The 20,966-nt window shown below is 47.0% G+C and overlaps 1 protein-coding gene and 1 long non-coding RNA gene across 7 annotated transcripts; both read left to right on the forward strand.

Moving 5' to 3' along the window:
* Nucleotides 1–1,220: 1,220 nt before the first annotated feature.
* Nucleotides 1,221–20,412, forward strand: tmc7 (transmembrane channel like 7). Of its 6 annotated transcripts, XM_082165492.1 has the most exons (17): nucleotides 1,221–1,375; nucleotides 4,523–4,748; nucleotides 5,497–5,645; nucleotides 6,619–6,774; nucleotides 6,867–6,952; nucleotides 7,025–7,211; nucleotides 7,330–7,363; nucleotides 7,679–7,826; nucleotides 13,641–13,814; nucleotides 14,293–14,447; nucleotides 15,394–15,508; nucleotides 15,583–15,680; nucleotides 15,766–15,949; nucleotides 16,206–16,336; nucleotides 18,718–18,873; nucleotides 19,244–19,322; nucleotides 19,398–20,412. In XM_082165492.1, the coding sequence occupies exons 1-17, from the start codon at nucleotides 1,354–1,356 to the stop codon at nucleotides 19,551–19,553; spliced, it is 2,256 nt and encodes a 751-aa protein (XP_082021618.1). In that variant the 5' UTR covers nucleotides 1,221–1,353; the 3' UTR covers nucleotides 19,554–20,412. The 6 variants fall into 6 exon arrangements, with proteins under 6 accessions (XP_082021618.1, XP_082021619.1, XP_082021622.1 ...); XM_082165493.1 differs by lacking the exon at nucleotides 7,330–7,363 and having other exon boundaries at nucleotides 7,025–7,167; XM_082165496.1 differs by lacking the exons at nucleotides 1,221–1,375; nucleotides 4,523–4,748; nucleotides 5,497–5,645 and adding an exon at nucleotides 5,660–5,982.
* On the forward strand, nucleotides 7,834–11,638 carry LOC309495709. The gene is made up of 2 exons (XR_014204801.1): nucleotides 7,834–10,047; nucleotides 10,083–11,638. It is a non-coding gene; the product is annotated as an uncharacterized lncRNA (long non-coding RNA).
* Nucleotides 20,413–20,966: the final 554 nt, after the last annotated feature.

A 20,966-nucleotide genomic window follows, 5' to 3' on the forward strand; every position in this document is an offset into this window, starting at 1 on the left:
CTTGATTTCTTTTATTAATATTCATTTTGCAAGACCAAAATAACATTATGCACAGTGAGGAGCCTATAGGTTACAATCTTCACATATTAGAAAATTATAATAATAAAAAAACAACACATTTTTTTAATGGCTCGTCAAGGTTGTTTCAGATCAACACCTGCAAGTGACCACTAGGTGTCACCGTTGAGACGGGTGTCGGATTGATTCGAAGCCTCGAAACAATATGGCACATTTGGTTCAACTGTTTCATTGCTTCACGAGGCCTCGATCTGGCCATCACTACCTCCTGGCCTCTTCCTCCCATCCATCCTCCCTGACGCATAGCTACCATTACGGTAGGGCCGGCCAGGCCCAGCTATCGGTAGGCGCCGGCGGTGCCGCGGTAGCCTACCTGAGAAAACGTTTTGGAAAAGACGGGCTATGGACCCAACCAACTCTATAGGAGGGGAGGGGAGAACTCCCTCACATGGTACAATCTATGCAGAGGCTGCGCGCTGCGGTGTCAGAATACGGAACGTGTGTAGCCTAATGTAACTACAAACGTGACAAATGTTTAAAAAAAAAGAAAAAAAAAAGAGAAAAAAAACCTCAACCGGCCCAAAAGTGAAGCGGCCCACTGGGAATTCTCCCGATTCTCCCGATTCCCCACCCCGGGCCTGTTGACAGCCAACGCTAGGCGCCGCTAGAAGTATCGGGAAGCGCGGATTGAGTGAGAGCGAGTGGATCACGTGACATGAAGCAAGCTCGGTCTCTGCCTCGATAATTCAAGACAGCATGAGAACTGACTGCGCATGCGCAAATCTACGTAAACTACGTTCTATGGACCAAGACTGCTAACCTCTGCCTCAATGGCCATGGCCTTGAATTTCCTACATGAAACAATGGTTTTAGGAGCAAACAATGGCAAAATTAGTATATTATATGTGTATTCCTGAAAATTTTTGTTACAAAAATTTATATTTGGAATAAAATAAATGCAATTAATAATGTGGTGAATTAATAAAGCTCTTGGAATTAATAAATGTAATGTCAACATTTCCTTTGGTGAGGCACTGCCTACCCTGCCTACCCTGACCGCACGTCCCTGCATACGATTTGGTAACAATATCTTTCTGAAAGAGAGCACGAATGGACATATTGCTAGAATATGGAGCTAGACAAATTTGTTTGAAACTTTTTAGCATTGACTGGTCCAGTTCTCGATTTACATGACGTCACTCAGGCTCTTTCAGCCCGTCATGCATTGCGCAGACACACACACACAGAGCTATAACAACAACAACATGGAGCACAGTTCTCTCCCACTGACGCTGATCTGCGTTAACAGAATCACAGTTTGATCCGGATCCGCCAATGATGGACGAGCCCGATGCGGGTGAGCTTATAATGTTAGAATGTTTATGATGACGATACTGTGTTTCATACGTGTTACTGTCAGAGTTTTGCGTGTAATTACTCACACAAATGAGTTTTAATATGAACACTGAGATGAAACGACGAGTTTACACACCGCTCGCTGAGGTGATGGTTAGTTAGTTAGTTAGTGAATCAGTGAAACAGAAACCAGCGACACACTGAGATATGTGTGTTTGGTTTTCAGTTCTGGGTGAAATATATCATCACAGGTTCAACTAGAAAGATTAAAGTGATATTTCTTTCTTTTGCTTTCGCAACTCTATCAATGGAAAATATGCGCTGCGAGTCTCGACGTGTTTGATGAAGCAGAGACTGACGATCACAATACTGTATCCGATATCCTGTGTGTGTGTGTGTGTGTGTGTGTGTGTGTGTGTGTGTGTGTGTGTGTGTGTGTGTGTGTGTGTGTTTGTGCGCCTCCCTCGGTGATCAGATCATGTTACTGAAACTTATCCTGACGGGATTATGTTTCCACACACACACACACACACACACACACACACACACACACACACACACACACACACACACACACTTTTATTTATAATATTTACACTGTTCAACAAACATTATTTTTAGCCTTTTTTAACTCATGTAAGTTATTTATCTTTATTTACTCAAATCATAAGTACAACATTGTCAAAAGCTTAATGTAAAAAATTATGTTTTAGACCGGCATAAGCTGTTAGGCTATATGTCAATCATAAACATAAATACTGTTTATTTTTATGATTTATGCTTCTTACCTCTGTTAATTTCTCAGAACTGAAGTGTGTTTATGGCCAGATTTACCAGCTGAATCTTCAGATCTGCATCATCAAACACACACACAGATGCTTTTAAACATGACACTATTTCACACATTCTCAAAGCTGAAATTAAAAACAAACATGACGAGCCGCCTTAACCTAATGTTAATGTTAGGCCCCGGGGCTCTTTCGAGACCTACAACAGTGAGTTTTACCTCTTTGAGCCAGAAAACACCATAATATTGTTATTAACATATCACTGAGACCACTTGAGCATAAACACAAGACACTTTATTTAACAACCACACACAGCAACTAAGTTTCAACTTTATGCAAATGAGAAGTGATTTTCGCGAGCGACAACCAATAGGAAAGAAGCCTTTCAGTGGAGCTCAGCTCCCGTCACCGTCTCGAGTGCAGTGCAGGCAAGACAGAAGAGTTCGAGGGAGATTTCACTGTTTTATATGGTTTGACTGTAACTAACCACAAACATGGATATAATAAAATGATGCATGGAAAAGAAACTGTCAACAGTCTCAGTGAGTTTAATTCACACATTTAGTTCGAGTGTTGTAATTTTATGATGCAAGTTTAGCACTGCTGCAGTTCATTTTACAGTTTCCCCTGCATTATGTTGACTATTAGGGACAAGAAAATTGATTATTTGTCAAATTCGGATGACGTTTTAGTAATTCATGACAGTATGAGTGAGTTTAATTTGTATATTGATTGATCGTTACTCTAGTAAATTATTTAATACACTGAACACTGCTGTGTGGTAATATAAAAACACTCTCCCAACAGCATACTGTTTCTTTTGAGCCTAATTCCTAGTCAAATTAAAATAATATAGTTGTATCACTTGTGATGGTGTTTTGTATAGATGTGGCCAGACGAGTAGTCTACCAATAACATTAGAGCGACAGCTCTACCAACGCCCACAAGCGACTTCACACAGTATAGAGACTAGCAACATACAGCGACAAAATCTGACAAGTTACAAAACAATATGACCTTTTCAGCTCATCATGAACCCGGTAAGCCGGTGCATATGCATGGCCGCATTAACCGACACACTGAGACAGAGAAACTGCTGGATTTACAATATGAATAGAGCAAAAACTGTCAAAGTGAAACAGGATGTGAGCTGTCGGTCAGTTCTGTGTTTCTGTCAAACGCTGAAGAGCAAAGGCTGTGTGTGTGTGTGTGTGTGTGTGTGTGTGTGTGTGTGTGAGAGAGTGTGTGTGTGTGTGTGTGTGTGTGTGTGTGTGAGAGTGTGTGTGTGTGAGAGTGTGTGTGTGTGAGAGTGTGTGTGTGCGTGTGTGCGTGTGTGCGTGTGTGCGTGTGTGTGTGTGTGTGTGTGTGTGTGTGTGTGTGTGTGTGTGTGTGTGTGTGTGTGTGTGTGTGTGTGTGAGAGAGTTAGAGTGTGTGAGTCTGTGTGTGAGAGAGTGTGAGTGTGTGAGATTGATGAGAGTTGTGAGATTGAGAGTGTGTGTCTGAGAGTGTGTGTTTGAGAGTGTGTGAGATTGAGAGTGTGTGTGTCTGAGAGTGTGTGTGTGTGTCTGAGAGTGTGTGTGTCTGAGAGTGTGTGTGTCTGAGAGTGTGTGTGTCTGAGAGTGTGTCTGAGAGTGTGTGTCTGAGAGTGTGTGTCTGAGAGTGTGTGTCTGAGAGTGAGTGTCTGAGAGTGAGTGTGTGAGAGTGAGTGTGTGAGAGTGAGTGTGTGAGAGTGAGTGTGTGAGAGTGAGTGTGTGAGAGTGAGTGTGTGAGAGTGAGTGTGTGAGAGTGAGTGTGTGAGAGTGAGTGTGTGAGAGTGAGTGTGTGAGAGTGAGTGTGTGAGAGTGAGTGTGTGAGAGTGAGTGTGTGAGAGTGAGTGTGAGTGTGTGAGAGTGAGTGTGTGAGAGTGAGTGTGTGAGAGTGAGTGTGTGAGAGTGAGTGTGTGAGAGTGAGTGTGAGTGTGTGAGAGTGAGTGTGTGAGAGTGAGTGTGTGAGAGTGAGTGTGTGAGAGTGAGTGTGTGAGAGTGAGTGTGTGAGAGTGAGTGTGTGAGAGTGAGTGTGTGAGAGTGAGTGTGTGAGAGTGAGTGTGTGAGAGTGAGTGTGTGAGTGTGTGAGTGTGTGAGTGTGTGAGTGTGTGAGTGTGTGAGTGTGTGAGTGTGTGAGTGTGTGAGTGTGTGAGAGTGAGTGAGTGTGTGAGAGTGAGTGAGTGTGTGAGAGTGAGTGAGTGTGTGAGAGTGTGTGAGAGTGAGTGAGTGTGTGAGAGAGAGTGAGTGAGTGAGTGTGTGAGTGAGTGTGTGTGAGTGAGTGAGTGTGAGGAGTGAGTGTGAGTGTGTATCATCATCTCCTCTGCTTTTCTTCATCAGTGTTCTGGGATCGGCCCGCTCCGGTTGGTAATCTCCTGTTGGATCAGTTGCCCAGTTACCAGTCTCTGCTGTACCGCAGGAAGTCCAGCACGAGGAGGCGGGGCAGTGGGAGGAGCCGGCAGCTGTCCATCAGAAGTGGAAAGTGGGTGGAGCAGACTCACAGTGGGGAGGAGCTTAGACCCGTGCGGGAGCTTCCCAAGAGCATGCAGGACAAGCGGCGGGAGAAGTGCGTTCCTTATCCAGATCATGATGTGAAGTGTTCTGGGAATGTTCACTAGGGTCGGGTATCGTTAGAATGTTAACGATTCCAGTTTCAATTCTGCTTATCAATTCCGATTCTTTTTGATTCCTGATTTCGATTCCAATAAGGTAAAAACTTAAATGTGAATGTGTCTTATTACAAAACATTTAATTGTATCTAAATATCATGGACAGAAATCAACAAACGAGAGGAGCGTTTGCCTGTGGTTTAAAAACTCCATAGAAAAATTACTAGCCTAAGTAATATAAATGTAAAGCATTATTAAAGAAAATAAACACTTGATTTAAAAAGAACACATAAAAATGAGCAATCGCAACAAATAGAAAAAACTGAACAAAGATACGACTGAAATAAACAGTGTTTTCAGGAACAGAAACTGTAATCAAATGTAAAATAACACTGCACTTTATAAATAAAATATACATTACTAATATAGTTACAGAAGTTATTCAGTCAAGAACGAGTGAATTTTCTCTGTCTTCTGTAGTTTGATTAGTGCTATTAAAGAGACAGCAGGAATATTAGGCTGCTGTCACTTTAAGAGCTGCACGGATCCAAACGGTTTAAAGTCATATTGAAATGCTCACAAAGAAATCGATAAGAGGAATTTTAATTTTAATTTTAGAACAAGTATTTGATTCCCAACCCTATTTGCAAGACTCCAGACTCAGTGTGTGTGTGTGTGTGTGTGTGTGTGTGTGTGTGTGTGCAGGCAGCAGCGGCTCCAGCAGGGCGGCACTGTCACAGGCTGGGGTTTGTGGAGGCTGAATGTCCATCGCTCTCTGAAGCGCCTGAAGGAGGACGGGGTGGACCTGCTCTCAGCTCTGCAGCTCTGGAGGACCGATATTCATCTCATCGAGGGTCAGAACACACACACACACACACACACACACACACACACACACACACACACACACACACACACAGGCCGGGGTGGACCTGCTCTCAGCTCTGCAGCTCTGGAGGACCGATATTCATCTCATCGAGGGTCAGAACACACACACACACACACACACACACACAGGGCGGGGTGGACCTGCTCTCAGCTCTGCAGCTCTGGAGGACCGATATTCATCTCATCGAGGGTCAGAACACACACACACACACACACACACACACACACACACACACACACAGGCCGGGGTGGACCTGCTCTCAGCTCTGCAGCTCTGGAGGACCGATATTCATCTCATCGAGGGTCAGAACAAACACACACACACACACACACACACACACACACACACACACACACACACACACACACAGGCCGGGGTGAACCTGCTCTCAGCTCTGCAGCTCTGGAGGACCGATATTCATCTCATCGAGGGTCAGAACACACACACACACACACACACAGGGCGGGGTGGACCTGCTCTCAGCTCTGGAGGACCGATATTCATCTCATCGAGGGTCAGAACACGCACACGCACACACACACACACACACTCATCTCATTGAGGGTCAGAACACGCACACACACACACACACACACACACACACACACACACACACACACTCATCTCATTGAGGGTCAGAACACGCACACACACACACACACACACACTCATCTCATCGAGGGTCAGAACACACACACACACACACAAACACACACACACACAGGACGGGGTGGACCTGCTGAGCTTTATTCTAGACAGAACCTTTACAGTAAAAACACAGGGAAATAACAGCTGTGAAATGAATTGACTGTAAAGCAGCTCTGCAAAGACAATAGTGTCATTATTCAGATCAATGTTGATTCAGTTCTGTTCAATAATTCAGTTCATTTCATTAGTGTGTGTGTGTGCGTGTGTGTGTGTCTGTGTGTTTCCCTCAGGCATGTTTGGAACAGGAATCCTGTCGTATTTTTCATTCCTGCGGTTTCTGGTGCTTCTGAACTTCATCATGTTTCTGCTGATGTTTGTGTTTGTGATGCTGCCGGTGATTCTCACATCACACACTTCACACAACATCACCTACAGCAGCACCAACGGTAACCACACACACACACACACACACACACACTCACAGTCACACTCACCCTCACTCTCAGTCATGTCAGCTGTGTGTGTGTGTGTGTTTCAGTGAGCGAGTGCAGTGTGTATCCCCCCACCTCTCGTCAGAGTCTGGTTGCGTTTCATGAGCACATCACAGACCTGCTGTCTGGAACGGTGAGATGCTTGTGTGTGTCAGCTCAACTCAGCGTCTGCTGACAGCGCGTAACACTGTGTGTGTGTGTGCAGGGCTTTCTGGAGCGCACGTACCTCTTCTACGGCTACTATAATCTGGAGTTCATTCACTCTCACTTCACCTATAACCTGCCGCTGGCGTACCTGCTGGCCACCATCTCCTACCTGCTGCTGAGCCTCGTCTGGATCGTCAAGAGGTGTGTGTGTGTGTGTCTGTGTGTGTGTGTGTGTGTGTGTGTGTGTGTGTGTGAGTGTTGAGCTCTGCTGCTGAGCCTCGTCTGGATCGTCAAGAGGTGTGTGTGTGTCTGTGTCTGTGTGTGTGTGTGTGTGTGTGTGTGTGTGTGTGTGTGAGTGTTGAGCTCTGCTGCTGAGCCTCGTCTGGATCGTCAAGAGGTCAGACTGGAACACATCTCTGCTGGTGTTAGAGGTCTTCTCAAAAGTCGTCTTTTTATCTAAGGAATGTTTAAAAAGAAACTTAAACTCCCTAATTGATCTAATCCTGGCCTAATCTAAACCCTCTCTGTGAAACTGGTCCTGGTTGGCTTGGCGTTCCGTTCAGTAAAAGCACCCAAGGCTAATGTCAGACCCGTGTTTGAGGTTTTGGACCTGAACCCTCTCGAGTCTCGGCTCGGACCCTGGGCTTTCGGGTCGACTGTAAAGGTGAAGACCTGTAGGTGGTGTGTGATCTGACGATATCTGTGTGTTTAGGTCTGCATCCGGTTTCAAACGCAAGCTCATTCAGGATGAGGATCGCTTCCAGAGCTTCTGCAACAAGATCTTCGCGGGCTGGGACTTCTGCATCACCAATGAGAATGCGGCACGGCTGAAACGGAGCAGCTTACTGTACGAGATGAAGGTGCGTCTCCTGCCACTCCTGTGAGCTCCTGAGGGACGAGAGCCTAATTCCTGAGGGACGAGAGCGTAACTCCTGTGTTCCTGAGGGACAAGAGCGTAACTCCTGTGTTCCTCAGGGACGAGAGTCTAACTCCTGTGTTCCTCAGGGACGAGAGCCTAACTCCTGTGTTCCTCAGGGAAGACAGCCTAACTCCTGAGGGACGAGAGCCTAACTCCTGTGCTCCTGAGGGACGAGGGACGAGAGCCTAACTACTGTGCTCCTGAGGTACGAGAGCCTAACTCTTGAGGGACGAGAGCCTAACTCCTGTGCTCCTGAGGGACGAGAGCCTAACTACTGTGCTCCTGAGGTACGAGAGCCTAACTCCTGAGGGACGAGAGCCTAACTCCTGTGCTCCTGAGGGACGAGAGCCTAACTCCTGTGTTCCTGAGGGACGAGAGCCTAACTCCTGTGCTCCTGAGGGACGAGAGTCTAACTCCTGTGATCCTCAGTGTTCCTCAGGGATGAGAGCCTAACTCCTGTGCTCCTGAGGGACGAGAGCCTAACTCCTGTGTTCCTCAGGGACGAGAGTCTAACTCCTGTGATCCTCAGTGTTCCTCAGGGATGAGAGCCTAACTCCTGTGTTCCTCAGGGACGAGAGCCTAACTCCTGTGTTCCTCAGGGACGAGAGCCTAACTCCTGTGTTCCTCAGGGAAGAGAGCCTAACTCCTCAGTAGTGTTGTCACGATACCAAAATTATTGTTTCGATACCGATACCAAGTCAAGTATTGCGATTTCGATACTTTTTCGATACTTTTCCTGAAAAGGGAGAAACACTCTCAAATATCATTGCTGTGCTTTATTTTAAAACCGGGACAACATTCTAATCATATAACACACTAATAAATGAACATATGAACAGCAGATATATTAAACATTTGAACAAAATATAAAATATAAAAATATAAAAAATAAATTAGAGCAATGGCATTCAAGGTAAAAAAAAACAAAAACATTTAGCAGCATTATCTCATTTATCATAAGAAACATAAGAGCTTTATCTTGATTCTGAACTTTGAATAAAAATATGAACAGCGATTATATTAAACAATGTTTAATATTGGTAACATGATAAGCCTCATTGGTGACATATTTGACATGTGGGGAGAGAGTTGTGGAAGGCCTATACTTCATGTTAAACATAAATATATAGCAGCAAAGACAACGTCGGCAGTATTGACGGCAAAATAGGCTACAGAATAATTCTTTCTGTATTGAGAGGTGCAATATTTGAAAATCGATAATATTTTTTAAAATTACATTTATTGTATTTATGTCAAAACTTTCAAACATCAAAATGTCACTTATTAATATGTATTCGTGTCAAAATTACATAGAAACATCTTTTCCTATTCTATTTTGCCTGGAAACGCTTCCAACACGCTTGCGTGTCGTGTGAAGAATAGGCGTTCTAGAATGCACGCGTTTTCCACGCGTCTCGAGCTGCGCCCAGACGTGTGTGTCACGCAGGCAGTTAACATGGGAGCTGAAATAAAAACGGACACGACACGCAGCCAGTGTGTCGCCGGCCTTACAAATCTGGAACGCGGTCATTCTTAGAAGTATCGACAGATTTCCCACGGGTCATGGAATTTCTGGAATGTCATGGAATTTTAAAAGGTCTATTCCAGACATTGAAAGTCAGGGAATTTTATATATTTTTTGTCCAAGTCATGGAATATCAGGGAATTTAGTTTGTTGCTTTAAATTTTAGTTTCCATTTATCAAAATGTAATTTTTCTATACCGATTTTTTTATCGCGCTGTTTCACACATCTTTCTGTATTGTTGTGCTTACTGTACGTTCACACCGCCGCCGACTTGAGCTTCCAAAGTTACCGGAAGTCATTCATTTTCAATGGAAGCTGGCTTCTCTCAGCTGCAAGGAGCGTCAAATACATCGGCGTCGCGTTTTGAGCGTCAATCAGAAAGTTGAAAGTAGCTCAACTTTATGGTAATGAGCTATGACGCGGTTCAGCGGCAAGCAGCGGCAAACGCCAGCAACCAATCAGAATATAGACGTCCTTCACGCTGGCTGATTCCGGAGAAACATACGATGTAAACTTTCGTTCCTACCAAAAACATTAGTTCCGAGAAAATGGAGGAGAAGCTGATCATCGCCGTTGCTGGGTTTCTTATCATTATCGGATTAATTGCAGTTTAACCATAGAGTGAAAGTTTATAATGTATAATTTATAAGTTTATAATATGTGTTTTTAAGTCCTGTCAGTTTAACAGGGCGCGCTTGACAGGGCATAATATATAAGAACGAGCAGAGAGAGAGAGAGCCCCGACCGCGGGCGCGCACTCACTATTAATAATAATAATAATAATAGCTAATTATTTTTTTCCCCCGACCAAATGTGACCAAAACGGTTATAAAAATACTGTCATTATAACATTTCATGGTGTGACACAGACTTCAGAGCAGCCAAAGCGTCAACAAGCTTCCCTGTACTTTTTGACAAGCGTCCTTGACAGGGCGGCCAGAGCTTCTTTGCAGCTCAAGTCGGCGGCAGTGTGAACGTACAGTTACTGTTTAATTTTGTTTAATTCCGTTTGGTTTTCGTGTTTAGCTGCGAACAGAGCCCACGCGCGGTTATGATTGGCTGTGATTTATGATTGATTTTGTCGTCTTGTAGCTTTGTCACGTCAGGTTAGGACAAGGTACACAAAAAAAAAAAAAAAAAATTATAAAAGGGTCACGGTAAGCAGCCTTTTCACTGCACACGACATTAGGATACGACTGTCGCAATTCGCCCCCTAGTGGCAGTAGCACATAATTTTCAAATTGATCATGCGCAGCCCTTACCTTCATTAATTTACCATGGTAGAATTAATAAATCAATATATGCACATTAGATAAACTACCAACATTACTTTTGAAGGACAAATATTATGGGTTTTCCAGGACTTAAATAATTAAATAATTAATTCAGACCTACACTACCAGTCAAAAGTTTTCGGACAGTAAGATTTTTAAGAGTTCTTGTCTTAGGACAACTTTGATGCACTTTTTTGATCCACTTCAAATGTTGACTACTGTATATTCAAACAGAAAAGTTATTTTAAATAGTAAAAATATTTCAAAATTGTACTGTTTTTGCTGTACTTTGGATCAAATAAATGCAGGCTTGGGGAGTGTCTTCTTTAAAAAACATAAAAAAATCTTACTGTCCAAAACTTTTGACTGGTAGTGTAAATAATCATCATAACCATTTTACAGAAATAGCCTAGTGTTTGTAACATTTTAATGAAAACATCAGTTTTTCAAACTTTACACTCATAGCTTTGATCTTAATACTTCACGTTGGTTGCATAAGGTGTAGTCATTCAAGTTCAAATATTAATGTATCCACGGCTCAAATTGGTTGGATTTAAAACACTGTCTGTGGCTGCTCCGCAAAACAGCGGCCTGTTTTGTCGTTCATTATAGGTCATGGAAATTCATCTTTTTAGTCAGTGAAAGTCAGGGAAAAGTCAGGGAATTTTACATTTGGTTTAGAGTGGGAACCCTGTATCGATAAATGAAGGAATCGTGACGTTTTTAATTTCCGATTTACTTTTGAAGTATCGGTGCACCGTGTAACAGAGCAAGGTAGGCAACGTACTTCCATATGTCACTCCTCGCGTCATCTTTTTCTACGAGTCGTGGACCACTTGTGCTCGCACATGCAGCCATCTCGCTGTAGTGTTTTGTCACATGACACTGACAGCGGCAGGTTCTTTGCTGCATGCGTCAGGAAAAAAAAACACAGACGTCCATAGGGAGGCGTTGTTTTTTTTTTTTTAAGTATCGATACTGATAAATTTAGGTATCGTGACGTTTTTAATTTCTGAGTATCGCGATACTTTTGAAGTATCGGTACACCGTGCAACACTACTCCTCAGGGAAGAGAGCCTAACTCATGAGGGACGAGAGCCTAACTCCTGTGTTCCTGAGGGACGAGAGCCTAACTCCTGTGCTCCTGAGGGACGAGAGCCTAACTCCTGTGTTCCTGAGGAACAAGAGCATAACTCCTGTGTTCCTCAGGGACGAGAGTCTAACTCCTGTGTTCCTCAGTGTTCCTGAGGGATGAGAGCCTAACTCCAGTGTTCCTGAGGGACGAGAGCCTAACTCCTGTGTTCCTGAGGGACGAGAGCCTAACTCCTCAGGGATGAAAGCCTAACTCCTGTGTTCCTGAAGGACGAGAGCCTAACTCCTGTGTTCCTGAGGGACGAGAGTCTAACTCCTGTGTTCCTGAGAGACGAGAGCCTAACTTCTGTGTTCCTGAGGGACGAGAGCCTAACTCCTGTGTTCCTGAGGGACGAGAGCCTAACTCCTGTGTTCCTGAGGGACGAGAGCCTAACTCCTGTGATCCTGAGGGACGAGAGCCTAACTCCTGTGTTCCTGAGGGACGAGAGCCTAACTCCTGTGTTCCTGAGGGACGAGAGCCTAACTCCTGTGTTTCTGAGGGACTAAAGCCTAACTCCTGTGTTCCTCAGGGACGAGAGCCTAACTCCTGTGTTCCTGAGGGACGAGAGCCTAACTCCTGTGTTCCTGAGGGGTGAGAGCCTAACTTCTCAGGGAGGAGAGCCTAACTCCTGTGTTCCTCAGGGACCAGAGCCTAACTCCTCAGGGAGGAGAGCCTAACTCCTTTGTTCCTGAGGGACGAGAGTCTAACTCCTGTGTTCCTGAGGGACGAGAGCCTAACTCCTGTGTTCCTGAGGGACGAGAGCCTTACTCCGGTGTTCTTGAGGGACGAGAGCCTAACTCCTGTGTTCCTGAGGGACGAGAGCCTAACTCCTGTGTTCCTGAGGGACGAGAGCCTAACTCCTGTGTTCCTGAGGGACGAAAGCCTAACTCCTGTGTTCCTCAGGGACGAGAGCCTAACTCCTATGTTCCTGAGGGACGAGAGCCTAACTCCTGTGTTCCTGAGGGGTGAGAGCCTAACTTCTCAGGGAGGAGAGCCTAACTCCTGTGTTCCTCAGGGACCAGAGCCTAACTCCTCAGGGAGGAGAGCCTAACTCCTGTGTTCCTGAGGGACGAGAGCCTAACTTCTGTGTTCCTGAGGGACGAGAGCCTAACTCCTGTGTTCCTGAGGGACGAGAGCCTAACTCCTGTGTTCCTGAGGGACGAGAGCCTAACTCCTGTGATCCTGAGGGACGAGAGCCTAACTCCTGTGTTCCTGAGGGACGAGAGCCTAACTCCTGTGTTCCTGAGGGACGAGAGCCTAACTCCTGTGTTCCTGAGGGACGAAAGCCTAACTCCTGTGTTCCTCAGGGACGAGAGCCTAACTCCTGTGTTCCTGAGGGACGAGAGCCTAACTCCTGTGTTCCTGAGGGGTGAGAGCCTAACTTCTCAGGGAGGAGAGCCTAACTCCTGTGTTCCTCAGGGACCAGAGCCTAACTCCTCAGGGAGGAGAGCCTAACTCCTTTGTTCCTGAGGGACGAGAGTCTAACTCCTGTGTTCCTGAGGGACGAGAGCCTAACTCCTGTGTTCCTGAGGGACGAGAGCCTTACTCCGGTGTTCTTGAGGGACGAGAGCCTAACTCCTGTGTTCCTGAGGGACGAGAGCTTAACTCCTCAGGGATGAGAGCTTAACTCCTGTGTTCCTGAGGGACGAGAGCCTAGCTCCTGTGTTCTTGTGTTCCTCAGGGACGAGAGCCTAACTCCTCAGGGACGAGAGCCTAACTCCTGTGTTCCTGAGGGATGAGAGCCTAACTCCTGTGTTCCTCAGGGATGAGAGCCTAACTCCTGTGTTCTTGAGGGACGAGCCTAACTGTTCCTGTGCCCACAGACGGATCTAGAGGAGGAACGGATCAAGCGCAGGATGGCCAATCGCACGCGGAGCGAGAGGTGCCGCATTTACGCGCTCAGAGCTGCGCTCAACCTCTTCGTCATGGCCGTCCTAGTCACCTGCTTCTACTGCATCTACGTGGCCACAGTGTTCTCACAGCGCAAGCAGGTGGAGGTGAGCTGCAACCATAGACTGTATAAAAATTTGGGCGTAGTGTCAGTGACGTCATCCGTAGGCTCTGAAGAGCATTTCTGAAGCCCAAAGTGGCAATCTACCTGTCACTCAAGTGGCCACACCCTTAATTATGCAGAACTTTAAGGCTTAATATAATTTAAACAGATGAGTTATAAAAAAAAATCACCCCCCTCACAGTCGTCATGAAGGGAAAAATGAGCTATATAGACCAAAACCACTTTTTGTACCAGACTGTAAACGTGTGTTTTTCTGCTGTAAAGTTGAGCATTTTAACATTGAGGGTTTATGAGATTGACTCTCTTTTTGCAGCCTGTCTCTAGTGGCCAGTCGATGAACTGCAGTTTAAGTCACTTCCGTGTTTGATTCAAGAGAGAGACAAGAAGGTTGCCGGTTGGGCTTGACGTCTGCTGTCATGTTTGCCTTCTGATGGTGTTTATAATGAGGTGTGTGTGTTTAGGCTGAGAAGAGTGCGTTCCTGCAGGAGCTGGTGGTGGAGTACCTGCCCTCCATCGTCATCACGCTGGCCAACTTCATCACGCCGCTGATCTTCAGCCTCATCATCACCTTCGAGGACTATTCGCCCGCCTTCGAGATCCGCTTCACGCTGATGAGGCAAGGCTCGCACCACACACACTCTTTGCTGCACACACACTTATAAATGCTCTTGCCTTTTCCAAACACTGACAGCCACACCCACTATATTAAAGCGTTAGTTCACTCTAAAACTCTCTCATCATTCACTCGCCCTCATGTCCTTCCAAACCCATACTACTTTCATTCATCCTCTGAACACAAATATGGTATTTTAATAATTTCTGTCTCTTCATCGTAAGTCTATTCATGTGAATAGAGCAGTTTAATCCAAGTCTCCCGAAGAGACATGATCACTTACAGATTTAATTCAGGCTTTTTATTCACACAAAAACACACGACTCAGTATTGTATCATTTATAGCTGTACTGAAAGCGACAATGAAAATTCACCTCAGATCTTAAAAATAATTCAAAAGAAACTGTGTTCTATGACAAAAGATCAAAGTCATTCAATATGTAAGTTTAATGTTAAAATGGTTTGATATTTTAGAATTTGATTATGTACTTATTCATTCTATTGCGAGTGCAGTGCGCTTGCAGAAAGACTCCGCCCACACTCTTCTGATTGGCTGAGTGCAATGCGCCTGCAGAGAGACTCCACCCACACACTCTTCTGATTGGCTGAGTGCAGTGCGCCTGCAGATTGGCTCCGCCCACAAACTCTTCTGATTGGCTGAGTGCAGTGCGCCTGCAGATAGGTTCCGCCCACACACTCTTCTGATTGGCTGAGTGCATAGAGACTCCACCCACACACTTTTCTGATTGGCTGAGTGCAGTGAGCCTGGATACAGTGTCACAAACTTCTGTCTGTTTTACACATACAGACCCTGAACTGGGAGACCCTCATCTGTGTGCAGTGACAGGAACCTCGTGACAAGCGTTATGTTCATTATGTTTGTGTTCAGTGACAAGCGTTCATTTGTGTGTGTGTGTGTGTGTGTGTGTGTGTGTGTGTGTGTGTTCAGATGTGTGTTCATGCGTTTGGCCAGTATCGGCGTGCTGCTCTTCTCTCTGTGGGTCCAGATCACGTCCTGTGAAAGTCAAGAATGTCTCTGCGGCTACAACCATAAGACCTACCCTGTACGTCTCACACTCACACACACTCACACACACACGTATGTTGTGCGTCTCTAAATGAGTGTGTTGTCCTGCAGTGCTGGGAGACTCATGTCGGGCAGGAGATGTACAAGCTCGTGATCTTCGACTTCCTGATCATCGTCGCCGTCACTGTCTTCGTGGAGTTTCCCAGGAAGTATGAAGATGTTTTGTACTGATGTTTTGTGTTTTGCTTCAGGTTCCCCTGAGGTGTGTGTCTGAGATTCTTCTGGTTGTTTCAGGATCATCGTGAGTCACTGCGACCACGGTTTGGTGAGGTGGTGGGGTCAGCAGGAGTTCGCCGTCCCTCAGAACGTGCTGGAGATCGTCTATGGTCAAACCATCTGCTGGATCGGCACCTTCTACTGCCCCCTGCTGCCCGCCATCAACACCGTCAAATACGTCCTCGTCTTCTACATCAAGAAGGTCACAGCTCAAGTGTGCTTCACTATACATGTTTCAGAGCAGCTGTACAGGAAATGCCTGTTTCAGTGTTACAGTTTAGGAAGAATTCCGTTATCAGTCAGAGACTAGTCTAATGTGAAGAAATGTAAACATGGCAGTGATGTACAGCTATAGTGTAGTACATTATGTGGTTAGTTAACGTCATGTGTAGCGTGAGCCTGTCTGTGATTAACTCACTGTTATGTGGTTACTTATGTAAGGTATGTTACTCCCACAGGTGTCTCTGGTGACCAACTGTCGTCCCGCCACTCGCCCGTTCCGAGCGTCCAGTTCCCACTTCTTCTTCCTGGTGGTGTTGCTGATCGGCTTGGCTCTGGCGTCAGTTCCCGTCACCGTCAGTATTGCAGAGTGAGTCCACGCATCATCACAACACGCTTCACGACACGCATCACGACACGCTTCACAACACGCTTCACAACACGCATCAGAATACGCATCAGAACACGCTTCACAACACGCATCAGAACACGCATCAGAACGCATCAGAACACGCATCAGAACATGCTTCACAACATGCTTCACGACACGCATCACGACACGCTTCACAACACGCATCACAACGCATCAGAACACGCTTCACAACACGCATCAGAACACGCTTCACAACACGCTTCACAACACGCATCACGACACGCTTCACAACACGCTTCACAACACACATCAGAACACGCGTCATAACACGCGTCAACACGCTTCACAACACGCATCAGAACACACATCAGAACACGCTTCACAACACGCATCAGAACACGCATCACAACACGCTTCACAACACGCATCAGAACACGCATCAGAACATGCTTCACAACACGCATCAGAACACGCATCACAACATCCAGTATTAAACGCTCGTCTCGGCATCGGTCCGCTCTCCTCACTGCGGTGTGCTCCAGTATTAAACGCTCGTCTCGGCATCGGTCCGCTCTCCTCACTGCGGTGTGTTCCAGTATTAAACGCTCGTCTCGGCATCGGTCCGCTCTCCTCACTGCGGTGTGCTCCAGTATTAAACGCTCGTCTCGGCATCGATCCGCTCTCCTCACTGCGGTGTGCTCCAGTATTAAACGCTCGTCTCGGCATCGGTCCGCTCTCCTCACTGCGGTGTGCTCCAGTATTAAACGCTCGTCTCGGCATCGGTCCGCTCTCCTCACTGCGGTGTGCTCCAGTATTAAACGCTCGTCTCGGCATCGGCCCGCTCTCCTCACTGCGGTGTGCTCCAGTATTAAACGCGCGTCTCGGCATCGGCCCGCTCTCCTCACTGCGGTGTGCTCCAGTATTAAACGCTCGTCTCGGCATCGATCCGCTCTCCTCACTGCGGTGTGCTCCAGTATTAAACGCTCGTCTCGGCATCGGCCCGCTCTCCTCACTGCGGTGTGCTCCAGTATTAAACGCTCGTCTCGGCATCGGCCCGCTCTCCTCACTGCGGTGTGTTCCAGTTTTAAACGCTCGTCTCAGCGTCGGCCCGCTCTCCTCACTGCGGTGTGTTCCAGTATTAAACGCTCGTCTCGGCATTGGCCCGCTCTCCTCACTGCGGTGTGCTCCAGTATTAAACGCTCGTCTCGGCATCGATCCGCTCTCCTCACTGCGGTGTGCTCCAGTATTAAACGCTCGTCTCGGCATCGGCCCGCTCTCCTCACTGCGGTGTGCTCCAGTATTAAACGCTCGTCTCGGCATCGATCCGCTCTCCTCACTGCGGTGTGTTCCAGTATTAAACGCGCGTCTCGGCATCGGCCCGCTCTCCTCACTGCGGTGTGCTCCAGTATTAAACGCTCGTCTCGGCATCGGCCCGCTCTCCTCACTGCGGTGTGCTCCAGTATTAAACGCTCGTCTCGGCATCGGTCCGCTCTCCTCACTGCGGTGTGCTCCAGTATTAAACGCTCGTCTCGGCATCGATCCGCTCTCCTCACTGCGGTGTGCTCCAGTATTAAACGCTCGTCTCGGCATCGGTCCGCTCTCCTCACTGCGGTGTGCTCCAGTATTAAACGCTCGTCTCGGCATCGGCCCGCTCTCCTCACTGCGGTGTGCTCCAGTATTAAACGCTCGTCTCGGCATCGGTCCGCTCTCCTCACTGCGGTGTGCTCCAGTATTAAACGCTCGTCTCGGCATCGATCCGCTCTCCTCACTGCGGTGTGCTCCAGTATTAAACGCTCGTCTCGGCATCGATCCGCTCTCCTCACTGCGGTGTGCTCCAGTATTAAACGCTCGTCTCGGCATCGGCCCGCTCTCCTCACTGCGGTGTGCTCCAGTATTAAACGCTCGTCTGGGCATCGGCCCGCTCTCCTCACTGCGGTGTGCTCCAGTATTAAACGCTCGTCTCGGCATCGGTCCGCTCTCCTCACTGCGGTGTGCTCCAGTATTAAACGCTCGTCTCGGCATCGGTCCGCTCTCCTCACTGCGGTGTGCTCCAGTATTAAACGCTCGTCTCGGCATCGGCCCGCTCTCCTCACTGCGGTGTGCTCCAGTATTAAACGCTCGTCTCGGCATCGGCCCGCTCTCCTCACTGCGGTGTGCTCCAGTATTAAACGCTCGTCTCGGCATCGGTCCGCTCTCCTCACTGCGGTGTGCTCCAGTATTAAACACTCGTCTCGGCATCGGTCCGCTCTCCTCACTGCGGTGTGCTCCAGTATTAAACGCTCGTCTCGGCATCGGTCCGCTCTCTTCACTGCGGTGTGCTCCAGTATTAAACTTGCGTCTCAGTGTTGGTTAAACTCTCCTCTGCGGTGTGTGTGCAGGATCCAGGCATCGCGAGTGTGTGGCCCGTTCGTCAGCTACAGCACCTCCTGGCAGGTGGTGCCGCGGGGGATTACCCAGCTGCCCCTGGGCCTGCGCTCGTTCCTGCTAGCGCTCGCTTCCGAGGCCTTCGCCGTGTCCTTCTTCGTCATCACCTGGTGAGCATCATCATCATCATGTGTGCAGTTAATCGTTCTGCTTTATCGCTTGATCCTTTAAGTGTGCAAATAAACATTTCATTTTACTGTTCAGTTAACATTTTTACATGCGTGTGCTTTACCTAATGTGATGTTCTGGGTCAATATGACCCGTCTACAAGAGATTGCTTGTAAATCTCTTACTATGCCATTATCACCAAATACTGGATTCAGTCCTTTTGATGTGGGATAAACTGTGTGTGTGTGTGTGTGTGTGTGTGTGTGTGTGTGTGTGTGTGTGTGTGTGTGTGTGTGTGTGTGTGTGTGTGTGTGTGTGTGTGTGTGTGTGTGTGTGTGTGTGTGTGTGTGTGTGTGTGTGTGTGTGTTGCAGTCTGGGGATGTTCTATGTGATTGCCCTGGCTGGAGCTCATAAGCGTGTGATTGAACAGCTCCGAGATCAGCTGGCCATGGTGAGTCTCCACATGATGATGATGATGATGATTATGATGATGCTGATGATGATGAGTGTGTGTTTCTGTGAGCAGGAGGGCCGGGACAAGCGTTTCCTCATCCAGAAGTTGTATCAGGCCCAGCAGGCCACATACGGGCGTTCTGCAGACGCCAAGGGTTTGCGCAGGAACCGAGCTCATGCTGGACTGTGTTTAGTGGAGCCGTCAGTGGTTCTGGAGACTCAGGCCTGACCCGACTCATCGACCCAACGACCCATAGAACCAATGATCCATCGACCCATCAAACACACTCGCTCAGTGGAGCCATCAGTGGTGCTGGAGACTCAGGCCTGACCCGACCCAACGACCCATAGAACCAATGATCCATCAACCCATCAAACACACTCGCTTAGTGGAGCCATCAGTGGTGCTGGAGACTCAGGCCTGACCCGACCCAACGACCCATAGAACCAATGATCCATCGACCCATCAAACACACTCGCTCAGTGGAGCCGTCAGTGGTGCTGGAGATTCAGGCCTGACCCGAACCAATGATCCATCGACCCATCAAACACACTTGCTCAGTGGAGCCGTCAGTGGCTCTGGAGACTCAGGCCTGACCCGACCCAACGACCCATAGAACCAATGATCCATCGACCCATCAAACACACTTGCTCAGTGGAGCCGTCAGTGGCTCTGGAGACTCAGGCCTGACCCGACCCATCGACCCAACGACCCATAGAACCAATAATCCATCGACCCATCAAACACACTCGCTCAGTGGAGCCGTCAGTGGCTCTGCAGACTCAGGCCTGACCCGACCCAACGACCCAGCACCCATCGACCCAACGAACCAATGAACCATCGACCCAGCGAACCAATGAACCATCGACCCATCGAACACACTCGCTCAGTGCAGCGCTCCTGAACACACTAACTCGCCTTACACTACACCCTGTTTACTACATTCACTGTCTAATGTCTTATTAGTGTGATTTTTTTTTTTCTTTTCTTTTTTCTGTTTACAAAATGTATAAAAGTTTTGAGAATATCCAATGGTTGTGAGTGAACTGCTTTACCATTTGCACAATAAACCCATGAAACATCAGAATACAGAAGATTTGAGAGACTTTCATCTGACTGAGTAACATTTATGGATGCCATAACTCAGACTGAACTACTGTTGGCCACTTTGGTAAAGAGTCAGTTTACTCAGGCAAACAGTTGTAAACATTCAGTTGTCAATCATGGAATTAACTTAATGGAATGTGTGGTTATAAAAGGACATTTCTGGCCCAGTTTTATTTTTGACATGTTAAATAATTTAATAACTTTGACCAAACCAAAGGAATCTGGGTTTATCTGGTAAGTGTCTGCAGTTACTCCCTGCTAGTTAATGGAGACATAATTATGTGGGGAAAGCGTCTTCCTCCAGAGATGGGAGGCATTTGATAATTATGGATGTTTTCTTTATATTCATTCACTGAAATTCATCCAGGTATTATAGACCTTATGAGCATTATGCTCTAATACGACCCATTGACTCCTTTCTCAAACAAAAAGTATGATGCAACGGCACAATTTAAGTTAATAGTTATTAAACATTTAGCTTTAAAACTTTTATTTTAGCAAATAAAAATTTGTGTGGAAAAAAAATGTACTTCA

Source organism: Leuciscus leuciscus (genome assembly GCF_965113295.1).
Source record: "Leuciscus leuciscus genome assembly, chromosome: 3".
Classification (NCBI taxonomy): domain Eukaryota; kingdom Metazoa; phylum Chordata; class Actinopteri; order Cypriniformes; family Leuciscidae; genus Leuciscus; species Leuciscus leuciscus.